Source organism: Zychaea mexicana, assembly GCF_025766255.1.
Source record: "Zychaea mexicana strain RSA 1403 chromosome Unknown BDB00scaffold_83, whole genome shotgun sequence".
Taxonomy (NCBI): Eukaryota; Fungi; Mucoromycota; class Mucoromycetes; order Mucorales; family Lichtheimiaceae; genus Zychaea; species Zychaea mexicana.
The window spans coordinates 1-23,698 of NW_026516746.1; the positions used below are offsets into that span (position 1 = coordinate 1).

The following is a 23,698-nucleotide window of genomic DNA, read 5'->3' on the forward strand; positions in this document are numbered from 1 at the left end:
TATACATAATTAAAAGGTAAGTTAAAGTATCAGAAAGTTGATTATTGTATAAACACACACACATACACGTATATATATAGCGAGAGTGTATGTGATATATAGAGAGAGAGAAAGGGGTGGTTTTCATCTGTATACGCTCGACCAGTATTCCATCAATCAATAAACCTTAGCTAGTATCATGTAATTGAATAAAGCTATTTTTTAAAATCTATATAATGAATATTCCACAAAAATGTTTTGTGATTTTCCTGTGAACGTGTGACCGCTTTGGTATTCCACAAAACGTTTTGTGATTTTCTTGTGAACGTGTGACCGCTTTGATTTTCTTGTGAACGCGTGACCGCTTTATCGCTACTTTAAATTCACAAGAATCCACAAGAATTCTTGTTACTTTACTTAGTGTTTACAAGAATTTAAAATTCACAAGAATTTTCCTACAGTGGTATTATACGACATTGAATTCTGTGTACACTTAATGAATAAAACGAAAGCTGTTTTGTAAATAAAATTGCTACGTTAATATTTAAGTAGATTGTATCTCATTCTACGATAGCTCAGTATCGATAATGAAAATAACTGTGAACGATCGTGCGACGGTGTGTGCGATATAAGTGGATAAACTGCTTTCACAGCCATCGATGCTATCATGCTTGTTTATATACAACCAGACAGGAGAGGAATCGTTCCCTGCTGTAATATAAGTAGTAACAAATCGATGACGATAAAGGACATAAGAGAAAAGAGAATTATCAAATTTGCTGTAATTTGTCATTGATATAAATGTTTGATATAAATTACTTCTAGTGTGTTCGACTGCGGCTACATACTAATTAAAGCAGTGGGATTTTACAAGCTCGCCGGTAATGCCTGCTCGTATTCTATGAAGCGGCCAAAGTCTGGATTGCGAAGCTCCCACCAGAAGCTTGTAACTGGCCCACTCCAGAGACCATAAATCTAGCGGTGCATCAATATTTTACTATCATTAGTAATTGTAATTCCTTTTGATGCAGAGCCATATGATCCCCTTCTTACCTCGCCTGCGTCGTTCATGTACCAAGAACGGCAACCTATTTTTTTGGAGGTAGATAAAATTTAGTAGCGGCTTTTATTTTTTCAAAAGTACGCACACTAAAAGGGAAATGTGCATTGTTTCCATATTCTGGTGAGATTTGATTGTATTATGCTTGCAAAGTTATCGTATGCTTTAACCAACGGACACTACTATTTTGTTCAGGCACAGAGACGTTCTTGGCAAGATATTGCGTGGGGCAGTTGTTGTCAATAAGGACGCTGTGGAATTGATATGTCTTATACTATACATGGTACCGATTCCTCGGTAAGCACTACTCATACCACTGGATGACAATCAAAGCAAAATAATCACTTTTTCTTTGAAACAAGTGTGCAGCCGTTTATAGAAGAACGTCGAATGTAGTATATGTATAAGTATTACGACAGTAAAATGAATCATGTATGATGAACATTGATTACTAACGTTTCAAGTGCGGCTATATACTAACTGTTAAGTAGTGATGCTACTCGTTCGCATGTGCTGCTTTTTTTTTGCTCTATGAATTGAGTATAGTCAGGGTTGCGAAAACTCCATCTGCACAAGCTTGTAAGCGGGCCACTCCAAAATATCATATAAATCCATATATATTTCAATCCAAAGTACTGTAGCTACAGTTATGACTTCTTTTAAACCAGACAGTACAATCCCTTTCATATCTCGCCTGCATCGCCTATAAATATCAAGGAAGACTATATTGCGTTATTGCTCATAATGTAGCATATCGTGCCTTCAGAGTCTTGAGCTGACTCTCTTCCTTGATTCAATAGCTACTACCAGATTCTTCTTTAGCATGTATATGCGTAAGATGCAGTTGCTGACATACAGACGAGTTGGCTTGTATAATGATAGAGAATAAGGCGAGCAATGATAATAAAAAGGAAAATACCTGTATGTATAGCTAGTACTATTTATTTGTATAAGCTTGTTGTTTTTATCATTGCAATGACAATACCAATATGTCTCTGCTATTGACCATGTAGTATGTACTGCTGCTGATGAACCAGTAGAAGGTAGTTTACATAACTCAAAACTCATATCATATGAATCCTTTATATAATGTTTTTCAAAAATACGAGTACCATATAACTTATTGACATACTACCTCATTCTTATATAGTGTATCCTGTCAAATATGTTTACTTGTATACTAGTTGCTTTGTCTGTCTAGGAATATAGGTCTATTTTTGCTTTATGTGATGTAATCATGACTAACATAGTATTAATCGTAATAATTGTCTACATCTCTCCTCTTTGCTCCACACATTTTTTCTGCCGTATATCGCCAGTCAATAGCTAGTTGTGAATTTGTAGCAAGTCATTAGACTATAAGCAGCCATGCGATGTAGATAGTGCGAAATGGTGGGATCCTCGATTCCATCATGCAGCATATTGAACTCCGGTGCGCAGTCGCGCTTATTTCACTTGAACTTGCCAATCACCTTGAGCCGCTACCTCTTCTGATATTCTCCATCGAGTAACGCTACAATGTGGAATATTGTGCAAAACACTTTAACAGCACTCGGAATCAACGTCTTCCATACCGACGTACCTTTCAACGCAATCTGGAATACAGGTATTATAAATGTCAACCTTTGATTACGAGTTACATGCACACAATTACGCGTCTTTTTCTACACTTTAAGAACTAGACAATGCAACAGTAGTTGATTTTCTTCAACCATTCTATTCTCAGACCAAAGTGTCGTATCAATAGTGGAAGGTCCCGAATTTCTTACTTCAGAAAGAACCGAACAAACAAGTATTGAGACCACTGATGTAGTTGAATTCACTACGCCGAGTAAGAATCAAAATACATTGTTCAATTCGAACACTAAAAGTAACTGCAGAACACAATGCTTATGTTACTGTTTATATTATGATAGACACACCATTGTCCACGTTTTCGTTTGGAGATGCTTCTGCTACTGCTGCTACTACTACCACTACTGCCGCCGAGGCCCAAACAGAAGAAGAGCCAACAGCAACAACAGCAACAGCGGATCGCGTAGGGCAGAAGCGCGTTCGCCAGACCGAAAATTCAGAACATACAGACGGCGCTAATGACAGTAGCGCCAATACGGGCCAGTCAGAAAACCAAAGCACAGGCAAGTCAGGGCAGCAAATATTATCAATTTTTTTTGCTACTATGATATTGGACACATACTAACATTTACTGCATCCATTTCTAAAATCCTTAGCGCGTTCATTGGAAAAAAGAAACCCAAAGCGAATGAAAACGGAAGAAACAGCACCAATTTCTTCGAATCAGCAAGGGCAACAGCTAGCAGCTCAAGGAACAACGGGTGCACCTGTGGTGAAAGAAGAGCACACCGAGAATGCTTATGAACGTAAGTCTGGAAGGTGTACATTTGGATCGATAAAGAAAAGCCATTATGTGATGCTTATCCTGATATAATACTACCACAGATAATTCTTCCGTCGAGTCACCATCAGCGTCACATAAAACACACCCCACTGCAACCGATACCTCAGGAGCTCAACTAAGTGTGCAACGAGCACTAAACGAACAGCCATCAACATCAGCATCGCCGTTACTAGTCAGAAAGCGTGCTCGAGAGAATGACAATGATGAAATAGAACAACCAAACACAGGTAACTCTAGACAACAATTGACTCCTAATTCTAGAAACATTCTTGTAGATGGATGTCTACTAACAGAAGCATCCCCTTTGTGGCTATCACTAGAGTCGCCGCCGGAGCAGTCTTCGCCAAAGCGTACGAAAACAAATGAAGTTGCAGCGTCATCATTGATGCACCAACAACAACCGCAAACGACAGCCTCTCTAGCCTCGTCATCAAGACACCAAGAAGGTCAGCAGCAACCACTACAACAGCAGAATCGGTCCTCTGTAGTACCATCATTACAACATCAGGAGCCACAGCCACGACAACAACGACAACAACAGAATCAAACCTATACAAGATCATCGTCAAGACAACAAGAGCAACAGCAGCGACAAGAGCAACAAGCGCAAGCCCCAGCTCGGGTGCCCGAAGGAGGTAAGTCTAAAGCATTTCTGTGATAAATGAGTACATTTTTTCATGTGATCGTCTGCTTATTGGAAAATGATCTATATATGCTTATTATAGAAGGTGACCTGCTTTGCCCCTACAGAGGTTGCAACAGAAGCTATACCAATGCCCAGGAAAGAAGATTCTTCAGCCATCTCAAAAAAAGACACGGTGCCGTAATTCCGCGTATTCAGCGCAATGGAGAACATATTGAGAAAATCTACAAGAATCAATTCGGAACAGAGCTGAACTTTCAACGGTACCACTCTAATACTAATCCAGTCTCTCTCTTCTCTCCGTGTGTGCTATTTTGATAGCGACAAACGCCTCTGACAGTATACATCTTTGCATATTATCATTGATACAAACGTAGATACGCAGGTGTACCTAGGACTGTATTGGATGAAGGAGATCCAATCATAGTTGAAGCAGTTCCCCTTCCCAGAGCACGCGCAGGTCGACGCGCAGGTATCATAACATTTGCATGTCACACTATTGCTCTTGCTTTGATTGAGGAACTCGCTATACTAACCGCTGATTCCCTTGCATTCCTTTTTACCTCCATATGACATGTAGGACGAGGCGACAATATCAATATAACTTTTACTTTCTAGTCCTCTGTAAAAGAAACCACCCCATCATAAGCTAACCGATAACAGCTTCAAGTCGTTTACGTAGGCTCAAATAACATCTGGTGAGTCTTTGATAATTACACAGGATTTAGAGTATAGCAGGTCTCTAAAAAAAGCTGTCATGTAAGCGATGATAATGTTGTAATTGTTATACCTCCCTTTCTCCTATTTCTTGCTATTCGTATATAATAGCATACTTTTGCTCCACAGAATATTAGCAGAATGCTGCAGATAATAAAATCTTTACAAAATCAAGTCAAGCAACACCATACATTTATTCCTTTGGAGCATGTCATCCAGAAATCGCTCTCAATAGCATTGATATGTATGTGGCACCAATGAATCGTCAACTTGTCTATGTATGATACTTCTGCCCACAACTCGGAGGATATACTCATGGCACATAGCTTGTAAATTTACTTTAAAAAAGTAAGTTTTCGCAAATTGCTAAATGGTCAGCGCGAAAGATCCTGGCCTCGACGAGGAACTTGACTAGTCCATACAATCTTTCACATCGTCACGCGTTCAAAGACAACTGACTTCTTTCCGAATTATATGATACTGTGTTAATACATAACACAGGTAATAAGCAAAGCTAGATAAGTGTAATATAGTATGCATACATGTTCTTCTGTTGCATCTTACCTTTCAACCGTTTATCCCAGTATCGCACTTCTTATGTGAGCCGTGCCTTTCTTTTTCAGCACATAAGTGAGACAGTTTTTTGAAGTGCTCTTATGCTCTTGGTATCGATCGAAGTCGACAAGAATAGCAATGATAGAAGAGCCATCAGCGACATGGGCAGACCTGCACAAGAATGAAGAAACTATCTGTACGCCCTCTTGCGGGTCCTGACAGATGTCTTTGGTTGTGTTTCGACAAAAATGTATTATACGACATTGAATTCTGTGTACACTTAATGAATAAAACGAAAGCTGTTTTGTAAATAAAATTGCTACGTTAATATTTAAGTAGATTGTATCTCATTCTACGATAGCTCAGTATCGATAATGAAAATAACTGTGAACGATCGTGCGACGGTGTGTGCGATATAAGTGGATAAACTGCTTTCACAGCCATCGATGCTATCATGCTTGTTTATATACAACCAGACAGGAGAGGAATCGTTCCCTGCTGTAATATAAGTAGTAACAAATCGATGACGATAAAGGACATAAGAGAAAAGAGAATTATCAAATTTGCTGTAATTTGTCATTGATATAAATGTTTGATATAAATTACTTCTAGTGTGTTCGACTGCGGCTACATACTAATTAAAGCAGTGGGATTTTACAAGCTCGCCGGTAATGCCTGCTCGTATTCTATGAAGCGGCCAAAGTCTGGATTGCGAAGCTCTCACCAGAAGCTTGTAACTGGCCCACTCCAGAGACCATAAATCTAGCGGTGCATCAATATTTTACTATCATTAGTAATTGTAATTCCTTTTGATGCAGAGCCATATGATCCCCTTCTTACCTCGCCTGCGTCGTTCATGTACCAAGAACGGCAACCTATTTTTTTGGAGGTAGATAAAATTTAGTAGCGATTATATGACAGCATATGTTGCTTCATTCGTCGTTTTCTATATACCGCTTATGCTTAAAAATACAGCTGTGTCACTATATTACCTCCTTTCCACACTGTTCCTTCAAAGTTCTTTTGCAGCTTTTTAGAGAACTGATCTTGAGCCGATTCTTTTGGCTCGATAGCTGCTAGATTCTTTTTTAGCATACGCTTAATGCACTTGATAGCATAGTTGACTTGGCTAATGTAACAGGTTTAAATGAATAACGATTGCCAAAAATAAATACAGGAACACTTCTTTTACACGGTATTGAGCTTAACACAGATATTCTTTTTGAATGACTTACATTTCAATTTGGATAACCACACTGTTATGACCTAGTGCAGCGGAAGGACCGAGCAACATAAAGAAGTTGGGGTATCCATGGACAGTAACAGTCTAATACACGCGCAGTTTTGTTGAACAGAATCAGCTGATTAAAGGGTTGCTGTCATGATAGTCTCTTCCCACTCGATTTCTTCTCTTCTCGCAAATGATCGTTAGACTTACCTTGTATGTCTTTGGGAAATGTTTTCTCCATTTTTCATCTAGCAAAACGCGGTTTCTTCCATAGACTAAAGGTGACACAGCAACAAAGCCAATCCAGTCAGTGAAATTATCAAATCACCACGAATAGTAATACAACAAAAAGAAGCTTACTGTCAAGATTTCCAGTGAATCCCTGAACATCAAAACCGGTGGCCAAGATCAGGATGTCCACTTCAATCTCGTTTCCATTCTTATCCATCAAGGTACGCTCCTTGATATCAGTTACTCCAGATGGAATAACTGTAACATTGGGTTTGGCCAATGCTTCAAGATATACTTCAGACTTGGCAACGCGCTTGCATCCAACAGGGTAATCTTCACTCGTCGTATACACACATACATTATTTATGTATTGTTTTTTGAGTACTTGCGTAGATTTCCTCTCACTTGAGGTGTTTAGAAGAATTTCCTCTTTTACCTGGGGTCAAGATAGGGATAAGATCAGGACGACCGACACGCTTAAGGCGCCATGCTACCACTTGCTTGAACAGTTTCTCAATACGACGACTGAACCACGAATTATAGTAGCCAAAGTTGATATAAAAGGTTTCATGCTGAGACACCATGTTAGCAACACGATTTCCCCTTTTTCCGGCGCACACATTGCTCTTCATCATACCTGTAGGAACAAGAAGAAACGGTACATTTTCATCAGAAAGGGAAACCAACGGAACACAAATTTCAGAATACGTGGATAGCTGAATTGATCTGATATTACAGTAAGGATGACGGTTTGTAAATAATCATATCATTCTAATGCTGTTAATTCCGAATTCCCCTTTCTCTTCTTCGTTATAGAATATAATACCTCGTGGTGAAATCCATGCAGGAGTTCTTTGATAACTGTAAACGTGCGAGGCCATTTTACGCAGCTCAGGAATAGCTTGGACAGCACTAATTCCACTTGTCAATAACAACTACCATACCATTTTTATATAGCAGCCTAATTTTATTACTAGCTTACGTTGCACCACTGCCAATCACAGCAATCTTTTTGTTGCTATAGTCAAGTAATGAATTCCATTGTGTGGTATGAACAATTGGACCCTGGAACTTGGAGAATTCTGACGGGATATTAGGCACACGGAGTGGGCCAAGACCAGCAAACCTAGTAATAATCTGTTCAATCAAAACGCCTGTGTCTGTACAACAGTACAATGTCATAATAATATAAAGAGAGAGAGAGAGAGCTTGCGCTCACTGATGTTTTCGTACAAAATGTCATAGAAGCCAAAGCCTGTTTCTTGGTGGTTGTTTGTGTTTCTCCACTGAAGGTGCCATTTTTGCAGTTGTTCTTTCCATTCTGCAAACACAACTTCGGTTTCGAACTTGGTTTGTCCGTAAATGTTATATTTTTGGGCAACGCGTCGAAGATATGCGTAAATTTCAGCTTGACCACTGTAATGCTTCGTCCAAGCTAGAAGGGGGGAGTATATGTTATATGAGGTTCCTATCTATGCCTTCAAACGAGGCAAACGAAAATGAAAAAGTGACTGAATACGTACCGTCATTGGGTTCAAAACTTAGCGAGTATAGATGCGAAGGAATGTCGCATTCGGCACCAGGGTAAGTGTTGGATTGCCAGGTGCCGCCAACATCATTGGTTAACTCAAAGAGTTGTGCCTTGATACCAAGTTCTTTTTCTAGCTGGACAGCAGCGCATATGCCGTAAAATCTGGGGGAGAATGGGAAACCCTATGAGAAACCGCGTGAATGATTTTAGGCAAGTTTTAAGACGTACCCTGTGCCGATGACAGCAGCAGTAAGCTTTCTCGGGTTTCTAAATGGCATAGCTCTGTTTGTCTTTCGTATTTAGAAATAAGTAAAGGAAAGTATAGACGATTACGATAGCTGCACAGATGGAGTGCACGCTTTTATACCTTACATTTCCCCAGTTTTCACTCCTGGGTTAACCTGTCATTCATAAAATCGGAGCAGAACATAATTAAGCTTAGGGTAAGCGTGAAAACACTGGATATAGCAACAGAGCATCTTGTTCTTCACATAATCGCAAATTCGCCGAAACGGGGAAGGGATGTCATTCATCTTATGATATATACACATAGTGTGAAAAAAGAGTCATTTTGCGATACTACATCCGAAGAAAAAAGTCCTCACGTAAGCACCCATCTCTCATCCAGCCAAGCTTTCATGCATGATTTAAGTCCCATAGTCCTGGTTTCAGGCCCTAGTCCTGGTTTCAGGCGGCGATCGACGTTAGAACAACACACTCGACGCTTGGATAATTGAATGCATCCCACTAATATCAGCAGAGCAGCAACAACAACCGTATCGTATCGCTAACTGTCCTGTACACGCCACGGTTAATGTGCTCCGTACTTGTGGCAAAGGCCACATTAAATGTCGAGCTTTGTCGATTCGGCCGTGCGAAAAGCCCACTTGTATACTTTCAGAGAAATGGATGTCATGATGGCATGCAAACAAAACAACAAATTAACAAGGTGACAAGCACATACATATTGATATATGAACAAAACCACGGTAAAGTGGTTAAATAGATTGTGTTGTATTTATGTAGTTTGTGTTGTTTAAAGAAGAAAATGGTAGAATGTGATATATGATGATATATTTACTTGTTCTTATAATACTGTTGAACCCATGTACGTACAAACACACTAGCCTTCATCAGCCTTTTCGAGGCCCACTTTCGGAAGAACGCGTCGTGTATCATTGGTTGGGACACATAATCCAACATGAGCTGGACCACTGGTCGAATTTCAGACGCCCTGTAGCCAGCCAGCCGTGCTCTTTCTTCCGTCTACATATTACAGCAAAAAAATTCTTGCAATGAGTCAAACTACTCACTGTTCTTTCTGGCGCGACCATCTGGCCTTTGTCGATAGAACTTACCCATGTTCCATTAGTGAGTATACGTTGTGAAAGCCATAGCGAAGCGGCGGCGACTTTGGACGGTGGGATAGGAATAAAACGATGATCCACACAAGATATTTCCATAAAGTACTTTGCCAGCATGCGACTGTGGACATCATAATCATCTGTTTTTGATGCGCGTCTTAAAAAGTTGAGTGGATTGGCATAGGTCAGCTTGAAATCGAGCACTTGAGCAACAAAGCGTTCGGCCTTCATCAATTCTTCCTCCTTGAGTGACTGGTCGGTCATCCAGATGAAATCCTTGAGCCGTGGCGAGCTGACCTCTTCAAACTTGGTCGCAATGAAAAGGGCGGCAATGCCCACCAGTTGCAGCTTGCTAAGTGCTACAACGCGTTTGGAGAGAAATCGGTCGATAATATTTACAGCCAGAAATAATGTTTCTGGAAGCAGCTGGAACAGGTAGTGGATTTCAATCACCCAGTCTATCAGTACGCCACGCATTTTCCATGATATTTCTGTGTGATTCGATATATAATCTGGATCGGCAAGTGTTTCAAGCTGATATCGATGATGATGCGCATTGTTTATGTTCGTTTGCGTAAGAGGGTAATGGCGAGAAGGCAGAGTTTGTGAGTATACATATCCTCCTTGTTTACTAGTAATATTAGTAGAAACAACGATAAAAAAACCTCTTACCTCTGATTCACGGAGATGTTTGAATATTTCCTCCTCGTATTCTTCAACTAACATTGGGTCACGCCGAGATGCGACGTAGGTTGGGTCCTGCAGTTTTGCCTGTTCAGCACGCAGTTCTAGCTCCCGATCGTAGGCTAACGCTTCTTTATACATATCGCGGTCATCTTCGGACATTGAGTATGATGGATTATTTGAAGACATGTGTGGTGCCATTCGGTCTCTTTTGCTTGTCAACTGCGCCTGGGAGAGGGATCTGGTGAGTTCAAAGCGTTTCCAAACACGTTGAGGAGCCTCGATGGGTAGTACAGGCATCACGAAGGGTTGATTTTTATCGTCCTTTTTGTATCGTTCAGCATTGTCTGAAAAGAACTCTTTGATCTCATCGTCCAGTTCCTTTTGCTGCTGTTGCTGCTGCTGTGATTGTTGATGGGTATGTGATTCTTTCTTTTGTTGTAAAAGCTGTTGTTGAATCCGTGCCTGGATAAATAGGTTTATTTGTTGGTATGTTAATATAAAAAAAACGAGCGTTCTTTTCTTTGTTTCTCTGTACGTTGCATGAAAAGGAAAGGGGGGGGGGTTTGGAGAACATACAGCTTTTGCTTTAGTGTTGTTGCTTTTATCGCCAAGTGCTGCGCGTGCGCCTAAATGTTGTCCTGCCAGGGATTTCGCATCTTTGGCTTCTGTAAGGACATTTTTCTCCGTAGTTGATGTTTCTTTTTCGTTTGCTGTTTTGACGCTTCTGGACCTCAGCCGTCTCACCGCAGTCTACAGCGATTCCATGTGCAGCACAAAGAAAGAATTAGTTGAAGGGGAAAAAGGTGGCATCAGATGAGTGCGTGAAGAAAGGAAAAAGGAAAATGCAAAGCGAATTGCATTCGTAGATGGGTGACGGTTGGCTAGGAGGAACAAGAGAAGACTTACTTCGCTGTGGAGCTCCATTGAATTCAACTAACGGGAGTATGAGAAAAGACCAGCGAGCATAAAGAGAACAAAGGCAGATTTTTTGTGTGTGACCTTTTTCGCGTCCAAAGTTTCTTACTCCTCCAAGCACAACTAATTTGGGATCAAAGATTAGAGGGCAGATTAGCGTTGCTTTTTTTATTCCATCCTCTCTAGTACACCCATTGATAGCCTGCTTTTGAATATATATATATACGCACTAGGCTTTTCGTTTCGTTATAAACATTCGTAAAATACCATTTCCAACCAAGCAAAGCTGCTTAAAGAGAGCTTTCTACTACTCACTATGCATTTCACGATAATGAAAACATTCAATATGTAAGCAACATGAGCAGCTATAGATTGACTTGATACTCTTTTGACAATGGCTTACTAATACTGCAGAGAAACAACCTTGAATTTTAGATTAGATGCATGCCTGTATCAACAACAACAACAACAACAACATAACGATGCTGAAGAAGAAGGAAGTTATAGTGGGCACATCATCAAATCATATTTTTTAATTGATTGTTCTATCCTATTATATACAAGCTATATACATACATACGGACTGATCTGTGATTAGTACACAAAGTCAACGAGTAGAGCCATCCTTTTCAAAGAAAAACACTCCCTCATCAAACATGTGATCAAAAAGAACCGGTGCCGATCTTTTGAAGGTAATCAGAAGATTACTGCTTGGTCTATTCTCTAAAACACCCGTCTAAGGCAGCCATATGCACTCTTTTATTTGTTTTTGCTGAATGTATAGTGCTCCATGACATCATGAGTATAGAAAACTGATAGGAAATGATGGTCTAGAGAGAAGGTACAACACGCTCCGCCATCGCGAAATAAAAATTACAGTGGCAGGAAACCAAAAAAACAAGGGCGCGTTTTCTGTGATACGCGTTAAAATAGTCACGACGTTTTTGGGGTGCTGCACCCTCTTTTTTTGCGTACCTTTTTCCTCTTCACACGCACCTTTCTCCGTCCACTGTTTGTTATTTACTTTCTCTTTACAGTGGGGCAATCAGGATGCATATTTTATTCCACTGTCCTCGCCTGAGTTCTGAAAAGTTCAGCTTGACAGTGTCCAAGAGTGAAAATGTCCAAGCTTTGCGTCATTCCGTAGCTGAAAGGTATCAAGTTGATCCCTCCACCGTCCGGTTATTCGCCCTGGGCAAAATGGTAAACAGAAAAAGAAAAAAAGACACCGCTGTCAATATAAAGCTCCCCTTTGTTTTAGACTTGCTGACTAACGAATGGACAAAACTTTCTTGCCGCGAATTACGAATTTTGATCTCAATAAATAATAGCTCATGGACGAGTGCGCAGACGGAACTTTGGCAAAGTTGTTTTTAACATATGGTGTCAAGGAGAATGCACTTGTGCTTGTACAAGTAGTTGACAAGAACCAAGAAGAAGCGCTGGTTCCTGGAAAGGACGATACTCAAGCACAGAAAGACGAAGAAAATAATGACGACAACAAAAAGGAAAGAGAGGACAAGAGTGACGTTCAAAAGGGACAGCTACAAAGCAATGTTAAGGAGGAAAAGGCTGTAATTGCTGCGGAAGCAACGATACCATCATCAACAGCGACAGAAACAGCGTCTGCAAATACGAGCGAGCAAGCTACGGACGAATCTAAAACTTACCAGTGCAAAACATGCCATAACGATGACAAAGTAAAGGACTGTAGCGAATGCGGCTGCATAAAATGCTTGAAGAAATCGGGAGATCCTTTGGTAAGTGCATATACCCATATAGCTTGTGATGGTATCTGGCAACAGAAACAAAAAGTAAAGGGATACTAAATTGTATGGCGGGACGACATTGACGACGACAAATAGATCTGCGATCAATGTGAAGGCTACTGGCATTTGGAGTGCTGCGGTTTGAGCAAGGTGCCTGAAGAACAATATTGGTAAGGGCAGACAAACCAATTTATTCATCCAAAAAGACTGTACTGGAGAAAGAAAGAAAGAAAGAGACTGATGTGCAATTGGAGATGATGTTAAAGGTACTGCCCACTTTGCGTGAACAAGGATGGCGAGATAGTCATTAACTCTGGCAAAGCAGTCGATATGTCCAGCTCCAAAAAAGCCAAATCTCGCGGTGCTCAGCAAACGAAAAACTGGGGTGGTGGTGTCTCTTGTGCAGGTCGAAACGCAGAGTGTGTGATTGTGCATAAGGATCATGTCGGTGCGATTCCGGGCATCTACTGTGGCCAATCCTGGCAGTATCGAATGCATGCAAGCGAGTGGGGTGTCCATAGGTAAAAAAAAATCCCCAAAGGATGGAAGCTGAGAAGATGAAGGGTTCTTTTGGATGTATAAGGTGGGTAGACTGAACTAGACACGTATGTGTAGACCTCCTGTTGGTGGTATTGCCGGTACAGAATCATCCGGTGCAGTGTCAATTGTACTCTCTGCTGGCTACGACGACGATAGAGACAATGGCAATGAATTCTACTATACGGGCAGCGGTGGCCGTGATCTATCCAACAACAAGCGACTAGGAGGCCATGCAACCGACCAAACATTGACACGCTTCAATCTGGCATTGGCATCTACGTGTGCGGCCAAGGTTGATAAAACAAAAGGCGCAAAGGCTGCAGACTGGAAGAAAAGCCGACCGATCCGTGTCTGCCGCACATTCGCACTCAAGAAACATAACCCAACCTATGCACCTGATGAAGGTGTACGCTACGATGGACTGTACAAGATTGTAAAGTACTGGCCTGAGAAGGGCAAGAGCGGATTCACAGTTTGGCGTTTCTTGATGCGTCGCGACGATACTGAACCACCACCATGGACGCCCGAAGGCAAGAAGCTGATCAAAGAGCGAGGCTTGCGGATGATTATGCCGGACAGCAAAAAGACCAAGCAACTCGTGCAATACAAGATACCCAAAAAAGTGCTTGGCTTGATGGATGCTGACGCAGCGGATAAGCGCGTGTGGGAGGACATCAAGTCTCAGGTGTTTTGGTCCGAATACGAGTTGTTACACTATGTGTTTTCTGATGCGGTTGTTTGCTCGAGTGGCGCATGCAGTGTTCCTATCAGCGTAAGTTGGTCAAATAAAAAAAACAAAGCTGCATTATGCGCTCAATATATACAGAAGCCTCTCCCCGTTCTAACCGCACTATTTACACAGAATCCGATCACCACCCCGTGTGGCCACATTTGCTGCCTAAAATGCTTACGACGCGATAACAGCAACACATGCTTCAGCTGCCGCTCATCACTCCCAGACGATATTGCCACTGCTGCACATGTCAACCATAAGCTCATTGCTGTGCTGAAAGCACTCAATTCAGCATATGTCGATACATCGTTACGTGCATCCCCTTCTTCTTCTGCCTCCTCCTCTTCTTCAGCATCGTCATCAAAAACACGAAAAACTATCCCAGCAAAACGATCATCCTCAACTCGACAGAGTGCCCAAAAGGCTTCCCGACGCATGTTGCTCAACGACGTTGAAAACTCGTTATAAACTTTGCATCTATTACATACAAACTCTTTATTGGCAAAAAAAAAGACCTACATAAACGCTACTACATAATTTGCTCATTAAATTCAACGATAACTGCTGAGTGTATGTATTGCCGTATTTACGCCATGCAATGCACAACGGAAATCTAGTCATGGGCAAGCCTTTCAGGGGTATTTGTTTATATGTTTTATAGTGTGTCTTTTTATGCTTACCACCGTTGTTTGGAAGCGAGGAGAAAAACAGTCTATTACTTCACGATGGATTGCCATTAACAACAACGAACAAGCATGTGTCTGTGTCCAGCACAAAGCTTTCTTTAAATATTCGAGAATAGAGAGAAAGTTAAGGTTGGGGAGAGAGTGTATGTGTTGGTGTGATTTCGTATGGAATAGTAATATATGATGGCAACGACAGTAGTGCAGCAGTAAAGAAGAAGTATTGTAAGAAAACGGCGAAGCATGACAAAATACACTATGCAGAATGTTTCTCGTCTTTGGCCATAGACAACGAGGAAACGGATTCAGTGCCAGGACCGGCACGTTTGTTGCTCTGCTTCCACCATGGTGCCCAGCCAAAGAAACAATCCAAAAAGGGTGCACATTTGCTATCGCCATCACGAGCACGACGACGTTGACGTCGATGATGGCGATGGGGACCTTCTTCGGTCGTTGATGACGAATGACGCTGATTGTCGTTTTTCTTTGTTTGAGGACTTTCTCTTGCAGTAGATGACGAGGAGCTCTGCATACTCGAGTGAACACTAGTAAAAATCGAATTGACGATCAGTATAAAACAAACACGGAGAAGATGCAGGAGCGTGAGGGAAATAAAAGCGTCTCTTGGAAAAAATTGAGAGACACATATCACTTACCCTTCTTGGTACAGCATGGCAACAAGGGCGGCACCAATACTTCCGCCGTCACGAGCCACTTCTAATTTGATACGCTTGGCTATGCTTTCGCCGAACCATTGTTCCAGCGCTCGGTGGATCCGTTGTGGCATGCCTGGGTACATTTCAAATGTCGTGCCGTTCACACCAACGACAATGTCTTGATCGGGTTTAAACGATTGTTGTTCGATAATGGCAACGAGGGCGGCAGCAGCAAGTCCAGCAGCACGCGTAGACACCATGACGCAGATATCCAAAAAGACATCGATATCAGCTTCAGTGGGGGTATAGTTATCGGCAAATTGAAGCAACTCGGTAACGCGACTGACAACAAGCTGATGATCATCACTTGAGTATCTATTTAAGTTCATGCCAGTTGGTTAAGAAATTTCATGGGTTATTAGTGTAGAGAGAGAGAGAGACAAACAGTGTATGAAAAAATGATACTTTTGTGCGTACCCTTCGATTTCACTCATATGAGCAGTTAAGAAGGACCACGGTTGAGCCAACAGGTACGGCACATGGCCATCAAACAACTCTCGATCATTCACGAGATCAACAGCGACAAGTCGCACCAGCTCGCCAAGATAGGCTCCAGACATCATTTTCTCATATGGTTGGAACCCAGGTTGTGCGTGGCTTGCATCCAAGGCACGATCGAAACGTGTGAGTGGCAAGTAGGACTCATTTCCAAAAATATCTATTTCGGTATTGACAAGCATTTCAGTGGCAGTGTCCTGCCATTCGGCGACGTTGAGCTTGATGATCCGTGATACTTTTTCTGGGTACGCAGCATTCACACCAGTGCCGTAGATGAAGCCAACCCGGGCTTGTGGATTGCTGTATGCGTGTGCAACAAGAGCTCCTATGGTATCGTTGACAATGGCAGTGACAACCACGGGGATATTCTACAACAGGTAGGTAAGTGATGATCAATTGTTTGTTTGTGTGTACGTGTCAGCAGGAGGATGGGTTATGAGCAAATAATATAGGGCTATTATCAGATGTATATCTGTAAATCAAAACAAAAGATGACATAGAGAGATACCTTGCGTTGGAAAGCTTCAAGGAAAAAGGTGGCGAGGTCCTGGCCGTCGATCCCATCTGTAACGGTGAACCCCTTGCCCATGCGGAGTATGGTACCTTTGCTGATCCCTGTTTGGCTATCAAAGAGATCATCCATATATATCAGGTGAACGATAAATTACAACACAATACATTTCTTCAAATAGTAAGATGCAAGCTTATGCGAGTCTGCTTTGCATAATACATACTCTAATGGAAAGCTCCAGCTTACGCCCATGGCCAGCTGCGGTGGAGGTGATGCATCATTGTCGCGTGCTACATGTTGGTTTGGCAGTAATGCATACAGCTCCGCAACCGTGTCGGCGATCCAATCAAAGAAAACAATGGTTGAGGATGTTCGTAACTGGTCCGTAATCGAGCGTCGAACTTCGGTAACATTGACTTGTCCTTGGCCTAGGAGTTGCACTGCACAGACGCGTAATGTGCTGCCACCGAGATCAAGGGCGAGGTAAATTCCGGTTTCATGACCTGTTGGAAGACGAGTAACGTAGGATGGGATCATGGTGGCAAGCCCTGAAGCTGATGCTGTGTTGAGGCCTTGGTCGCATTCTTGCTTGAATCCTTCTACAATGGCTTTAAATATAGCGGGAGTCAATGTGAAGTCTTGTCGGATCCAATCGAGACGTTTAATGATCTTCTCCTTGTTGTTGTTACTAGTATAATTAGTGGCGGCCATAATACTATAGTAAATTTAGGTGTAAATGTATTACGGTGCTAGGATAGGTGATAAAAGAAGAAGATGGCCTAGCAACAAGGTTGGAAAACAACAAACAGACAAGGAAGAGGGGGGATAGAGAGAGAAATAGTAAGAGAGAAGGAGAAGAAAGAAAAAAGTGGAAACGAGAAAGAGAGAGAGCACAAGAGAAAAAGAAAAAGCTTTTATCACCTTTTGAGAAGGGCTGAGTGTGATGGTGTCCGTTTGTGGTGTGTCAGGTGGTCTTTTCCCGTTGCACAGACGAATCGTTCCCTGAGACCCTGAATGCTTAGAAAACCCGTTGCCTTGAACCCTGTTCCATATATACATGTGTAGCCACGAGCTCCTTCTTCGTTTTCTCTCGATTTCATCCACCGGATATTAGTAGCATCAGTTGTAGTGTATATAGTCACAGTGCTTAGTAATTATAGAAGATTCTTTATTGTGTGATAAAAGCATGATATGAGGGGGGAAATGCACAAAGAGGGGGGGAAGATAAAAGAGAGTAATTTGGCTATGTCTGAATGAGTGTGTGGGTGTTGTGTGAAGGGCGGTTGATGATGTTGCTTGGATTATGTAAAATAACTCTCCCTTTTGTTGTATGTACTCTTTTACTCGAAGGGCATCTTGGGATGGCTGGGCGATGTGGGACTTCGGAGCTGCTTGACGCCGCCTGCATTGGAGTTGGCACAGTAAGAGTAAAAAAGGGTGAGTAAAATAAATGACACAAGTACGGGGTTTGTCTCTAGCAACTATCTCTACTAGGCAATAAAACTTACCCTGAAGCGACAAGTTTTCAGCACCAATAAGTGAATGATGCACATGCTCGATAGACTTGAAGTACTTGACGGTCTAAATATAAGATGCGTACACAAGAGAGAACGACAATTAGATCAGCCATCCGTTTTCGTTTTCATGTGTGGGAAGGTAGTACAGAGGATATGTCTTGTTCCCTTTTTTTTTACACTCTCTCGTTTTTCTTTTCTTGCTTACCTTTACGTGCAACTCCAGGGTCGCGTCCTCGTCACAGACAATTAGACCCTTGGGGTGCATCTGTACTGCCGAAACGGTCCACATATGGTTCACACCGTCTTCGATGCATTTGGCAAGTGCGATTGACTAAGAGCAAAGGGAAAAAAAGAGTGAGTGAGTGATCCCTTATCAGTTACACCAGGATTTCCCAAGGGTCCCCTCTCTCTTTCACACTACTCTATATTTGGGTTCATAGTGGTGCGTCTCTCTTATGTAAAACTCCCACCAATGATGATAGCCTTACCTTGTGTGCACCAGTAATGATGATACAGACTTCCCGAGCATCCATGACAGTACTAACAATCCGGAAAGTTTTTTTGTTTCATCAACAAAGGTGTTTGATCATTTACACTTTTTTGTAAAAATTTCTATACTCAGACGCCACTGGTCTGTTTGTTGTGCGTTAAGAAGATAGATGTTTGATGCAACACTTACGCTACTCCGACCGTCAAGGCCAGTTTAGGCACCTTGCTGACATCACCGTCAAAGAACCGAGCATTTGCAATAATGGTTTCATACGCAAGAGTCTTGACACGAGTGCGGCTGGTTAAGCTGGAACCGGGTTCGTTGAAGGCAATGTGACCATCAGGGCCGATACCGCCTAGGAACAGTTCGATGCCACCCACACGGGCAATCTCGGCTTCAAAGCGATTGCACTCCTCGTCCAGATCCTCAGCATTGCCATCCAGAATGTGGACGTTCTCGGGCTTGATATCCACATGCATAAAGAGATTCTTCCACATGAACGAGTGATACGATTCAGGGTGGTCACGAGCCAGACCGACGTATTCGTCCATGTTGAACGTAACCACATGCTCAAACGAGAGGTCGCCGGCCTTGTGCAGCTCAACGAGGGCCTTGTAGGTGCCAATGGGAGAGGAGCCGGTAGGAAGACCGAGGACAAAGGGACGCTCGGCAGAGGGCTTGAACTGTCGAATACGCTCCTTGATGTACTTTGCTATTGTCATCTTATGAATATTTCGTACTTCGTTTTGTGCCAAAACATGAAGCACTGCCAAGTTGTATGGCTGGATGGAGGAGTATTTGCAGGGGAGGGGCGAGTGAACTTACCGATATAAGTCGAGACTTCGCTGTAATCTTCACGGACAATCAATCTCATTGTATGTTATTGTTTATTTGTGGAGATGGGGGTATGGAATGTTGGAAAGTATTGGGAAAAAGAAAAGACAGTTAACGAAGAAGAAGAAAGAAAGAAAGAGCAAGAAGAGAAGGGTTTCTGACGACGCTATATAAAACAAAAAAGGCCGGTGAATCAATCCTCCAGGCCCTTGACCCTTAAGTTTCTCTCTCATTAACTCACCTGATTACATAAAGATTAGGGCCCTGTTTTTTGCGCTAATTCCTTCCTTGTTCGCTCAGTATCGAACGCTTCAATAACACTTCTTTAATCTTCTCCCCAAAAAGAGCCATGTGCATATGTATTATTTACCCACACGTACACAACAACAAGTATCCTCGTTGTCGTCATAGCAACCGTATTTTGTTGCCATAGATAAGTTGTTGCTATGGATACACAGAACCCGAGCCCGAATCATCGCATGCACTGTTTGATTGGCTGTCAGCTGATTACCTAACAGTCCCTGCTCTGGCTGCTCCGACCCTGACGTTACCACCACGACCTATTGGGGCTTCGCTGACTCATCTTTCCCTTTCCCAATTTCTTTTCGGAGCCCTGCTTTTCACAGGGTAACACCCTGAACAAAGGGAAAAAAAAATTTGTCGTTGCGCAGGGCCAAGATAAACCGAGAGAAAAAAAAGTCGCCGACCTAAAAAAGAAAAAGTTTCTCCGAGTGAGGTCATCCCCCACTATCTTCGCTTGTAGCAAGAGCAGCAGCATGAACAATTATGGACCTAACCGCTTGATCAGTTTGCTTCCCATTTGTAGCTGTGCATAATACTTATGACATCATGCATGTGCACACAGATATATTTCTCTTTGGTTACTAATACAAGAGAGAAGAGGATTTCCATTCAATTGCGGGGATAAAAAACTGTTGATTTAATTTGCCACCCAGAAAAAAAAAAGAGCAGCAAGTAAGTACCCCGCCGTGTTGAACCCTGAATTTTTTCTGAAACACTTCTCTGTTGGACCCTGTTTTTTACGCAATGTAACCAGATAATCAATCACTCATAATCCCGCTTACAAAAAAAACTTCTTTCATCGTCTGTATGTGAAACCGCCCCACCGGGTCAACGGGTGCTTAGCTTTCTTTTTATACGTGGAACGACTCCCACACAGTTGCAGCATGCTGCTGCCCCAGAAGTCATGGTGAGGAATTTGTGTCAGATGTGCAGGGGTTGTATGAGTAGAAGGGACACAATAAAAGTCCAGCCACGTCTAGACACCTGGGTTACTATGCTATCAGCTTGGGTAATTTTACACGAGCTTCAACCAGATACTGTCTCTTGTTAATATTCTCAAATACACTGAGTGTGGGGCCTTTTAGTGTCTTTTATCAAGTCGTATCTTTTGCGCCCAAAGTCGTACTAGTGGGATTCTCAGATGCCTCTGAGTTGATGGTACATCCGCGTTGCCGTGTCTTTAAAGCCGGAATATAGGGAGCATGCTGTCTCGCTCTCTATATTGTAGCCTGTCCTCATCGCTCGTATCTTTGGTTTTATTTGAAGTACAAAACTAGAAAAAAGCTGTATAGTATCATTGTTCGTCCCAAATCACTTACGAGTCGCATAATTCTTTCTCGCCACAGAGCTGTATCATGTCTATATAAGGTGTCATATTACAGCACTAGTTTCACATCGCGTGGGGAAGGATGCCTTGATTTTGTTGTCCGATAAATGGCGAATGATGTTTTTATTTTGGGGAGAACTGACATACCTGGGTGTACCAGAGCATGCTGTCCGGTTAACCCACAGTTCTGAGAAAAAATAATAAACAGAAGCTATTCTGTACCGATAAAGCCAGTGATTAATGGCTCTTATGGGACGAACAACAAGTATTCCAGCTTTATCCTTAGCAGCCAGCACTCAGAACAAAATACAACGTAGGTGTAGCACAAACATCCGTTTGATACATATATTTGAGTGTTGTCTTCCCTCCGACTTCCACCCATCCTTCCTTTCATGCATTTTACCTTTCATCCTTCTATCCTTCTTGGATGTCCATACTTCATAGCAGATCTTGCTGGCTTGGTGGTTTGTACTTGGTATTGATGCCTTGATAAAGGCGTGCATCCACAATTGTCCGGCGTCAAGAAGCGGCTAAGGTGATGAAGCAGAAGAACGATACGATTACGAAGACACACTAATTAAATCGAACTACGACAGTGGATGAGAAAAAAGAGAGGGAAACCAGTGTGTGCCGTGGTCAACGACAACGAGTGCTGGTTTTCAAGGTTTGAATAGAGTGACCATTCCTACAGCAGCATCACGCACTGGGGAATTATGACTATAGTGAAAAAAGCTTAGTTCCATACCAGCTAATCTAAAAGGAGAAGTAAAACATTTAACAGGTTGATTAGCTCAGGTAACAGCGATATGGGACCGAAGGAAGCTTTGACTCTCTTTTAGAGCACCTGCAGCGGTCGCTGTTAAGAACCTGTTATGTTAAATTTAACAGTTTATTTAACAGCCAGACCTTGCAGCGGTTGCTGTTAACGTCCTGTTAAATTTAACAGCCCGAACAAAAACTGTTAAATTTAACAGTTTCTTGAATCGAGAAAAAGCACTTGAAAAATAAAGCTATATCTCACTTCATTCTTTGTTTGTATTCTTCAAATTGAACAACGATACTTCTAACGCCACTCGCCTGTCTGACGTTTCTGCCGCTGCCCCCTGCTCAGGAGAAAGGGCAAAGCTTTCATTGAAACCAACGACGTGTGAAGTTAACAGCTTCGTAACAGTAACCGCTGCACGAAATGCCCTGTTAAGCTGTTACGCACTGTTAAGCGGGCTGTTAAACTCTGAAATTTAACAGTTTCGTAACAGCGACCGCTGCAGGTGCTCTTAGCAGTTAGTCTCGCGTGAGCGTAGCAAATTCAAAAGACCCTTAAACCAACTGGCTTTTTCTTGCATTATAAGTACGGTATATATGGTGCATCCGTGCTTGATAACGTACATTATATTATGTGGTATCAGTATTTATCTCATCTGATATGTATGTATGCGTCTCACTCATTACTGCGATTAAGTAAGTATAAAGCAATGTTACTAGCCTTGTGATGTGGTCAAGCAGACTTGTCAAGAAGCAGAGCAACGGTTTATCGTCATGTATAAGTCCGCAGGATACAGGGTGGTGCATACTAGAAAGAATACGTGTTATACAAGTGATCGTGATGCTTAATTTTAAATACATATAAATATTTGAGCATAAATTGCCAGCAAGATGCATGTTGTCCGAAATTATATGTATTAATAGAGAAATTGAGGAGAAAAAAAAGGTATCCAATCCCGGACACGGGCTCTAAAATTTTCGCGAACGGGATTTTTTTTTTGGTTTACAGGATTTGCCATTTCGTTCGCCAACAGCATTTTATTTCGCTAATGGCCCCTTTTTCCGCCTAACGGCATTTTCACTTGGTCAATGGCTCTCTTTTTCACTAACGGCGTTACTAATTTGCTTGCAGCAATTTATTTCGTCAACGGCATCGTCACTTGGGCAACGGCCCCTCGTTTGGCTTACAGCATTATTGTTTCGCCCATGTTACTGTCGCTTGGCTAGCAGCATTTTCAACCATTAGTCTTTGCTTTTTGGTGCCTACGCCTTTCACTTATTCAAACAAAGGTGCTTTGTTACAGCGTATAATTATAGTTTCATATTTATAGCTTTTGCCACGTCCAGTGGAATCGGTGATGCCGAATTATCCATTCTATACTTTTTATATTATGTCGAAGTGAGAAAAAAAAAGAGCAAAGCTGAGTTTCCTTGCGTGTGCCTGAAAAAGAGGCAACCGAGTGTATATTTGATTCTTTCGACGAGATCGTACTGTCGCTTTGACCTGCTGTACTGTTTTTGGGATGCTACACGTTCGATGCTATCTAATTGAGCAGTATTCCTGCTAGAGTGATTGATGCGTATTCAATGCCATCCTCTTATTGTCTATATCATGTCCTGAATCTGTATTTTGTGTGCGTGCTCTTCTTAAAAAGATTTCTTGCTTATAGTCACATCTCTTGGATG

At 42.0% G+C, this 23,698-nt stretch overlaps 7 protein-coding genes across 7 annotated transcripts; 2 read left to right on the top strand and 5 right to left on the bottom strand.

The window, feature by feature from the left end:
- Nucleotides 1-2,513: 2,513 nt before the first annotated feature.
- On the top strand, nt 2,514-4,269 carry BDB00DRAFT_841867 (uncharacterized protein). The gene is made up of 6 exons (XM_053124844.1): nt 2,514-2,645; nt 2,766-2,870; nt 2,956-3,177; nt 3,271-3,420; nt 3,500-3,685; nt 3,779-4,269. The coding sequence occupies exons 1-6, from the start codon at nt 2,558-2,560 to the stop codon at nt 4,114-4,116; spliced, it is 1,089 nt and encodes a 362-aa protein (XP_052975921.1). The 5' UTR covers nt 2,514-2,557; the 3' UTR covers nt 4,117-4,269.
- A 1,824-nt stretch (nt 4,270-6,093) lies between these two features.
- BDB00DRAFT_876089 (flavin-binding monooxygenase-like protein) lies at nt 6,094-8,641 on the bottom strand (the record flags this gene model as incomplete). Its single annotated transcript, XM_053127438.1, has 13 exons — nt 6,094-6,135; nt 6,214-6,248; nt 6,366-6,502; nt 6,609-6,700; nt 6,812-6,876; nt 6,962-7,165; nt 7,269-7,404; nt 7,470-7,558; nt 7,659-7,744; nt 7,815-7,958; nt 8,066-8,267; nt 8,356-8,525; nt 8,592-8,641. 13 exons carry the CDS (start codon nt 8,639-8,641, stop codon nt 6,094-6,096), a joined length of 1,452 nt encoding a protein of 483 aa, XP_052975922.1.
- BDB00DRAFT_841870 (cyclin-like protein) lies at nt 8,624-11,449 on the bottom strand. Its single transcript, XM_053124845.1, has 7 exons — nt 11,321-11,449; nt 10,991-11,164; nt 10,400-10,876; nt 9,722-10,261; nt 9,445-9,629; nt 8,736-9,257; nt 8,624-8,653 (listed from the first exon to the last, which is right to left on the bottom strand). Exons 1-6 carry the CDS (start codon nt 11,336-11,338, stop codon nt 9,068-9,070), a joined length of 1,584 nt encoding a protein of 527 aa, XP_052975923.1. The 5' UTR covers nt 11,339-11,449; the 3' UTR covers nt 8,624-8,653; nt 8,736-9,067.
- An 855-nt stretch (nt 11,450-12,304) lies between these two features.
- BDB00DRAFT_841875 (PUA-like domain-containing protein) lies at nt 12,305-14,914 on the top strand. The gene is made up of 6 exons (XM_053124846.1): nt 12,305-12,532; nt 12,661-13,089; nt 13,195-13,268; nt 13,365-13,619; nt 13,714-14,410; nt 14,501-14,914. Exons 1-6 carry the CDS (start codon nt 12,380-12,382, stop codon nt 14,837-14,839), a joined length of 1,947 nt encoding a protein of 648 aa, XP_052975924.1. The 5' UTR covers nt 12,305-12,379; the 3' UTR covers nt 14,840-14,914.
- Nucleotides 14,915-14,921: 7 nt separating this feature from the next.
- BDB00DRAFT_601970 (uncharacterized protein) lies at nt 14,922-15,640 on the bottom strand. The gene has a single exon (XM_053117991.1). It carries the CDS (start codon nt 15,451-15,453, stop codon nt 15,004-15,006), a length of 450 nt encoding a protein of 149 aa, XP_052975925.1. The 5' UTR covers nt 15,454-15,640; the 3' UTR covers nt 14,922-15,003.
- Nucleotides 15,641-15,706: 66 nt separating this feature from the next.
- On the bottom strand, nt 15,707-17,490 carry BDB00DRAFT_770195 (uncharacterized protein; the record flags this gene model as incomplete). Its single annotated transcript, XM_053119864.1, has 4 exons — nt 15,707-16,085; nt 16,188-16,636; nt 16,777-16,891; nt 17,003-17,490. The coding sequence occupies 4 exons, from the start codon at nt 17,488-17,490 to the stop codon at nt 15,707-15,709; spliced, it is 1,431 nt and encodes a 476-aa protein (XP_052975926.1).
- A 436-nt stretch (nt 17,491-17,926) lies between these two features.
- BDB00DRAFT_841877 (glucosamine-6-phosphate isomerase 1) lies at nt 17,927-19,883 on the bottom strand. The gene is made up of 7 exons (XM_053124847.1): nt 19,862-19,883; nt 19,612-19,786; nt 18,976-19,498; nt 18,785-18,836; nt 18,502-18,627; nt 18,288-18,360; nt 17,927-18,181 (listed from the first exon to the last, which is right to left on the bottom strand). The coding sequence occupies exons 2-7, from the start codon at nt 19,658-19,660 to the stop codon at nt 18,120-18,122; spliced, it is 885 nt and encodes a 294-aa protein (XP_052975927.1). The 5' UTR covers nt 19,661-19,786; nt 19,862-19,883; the 3' UTR covers nt 17,927-18,119.
- Between the last annotated feature and the right edge of the window lie 3,815 nt (nt 19,884-23,698).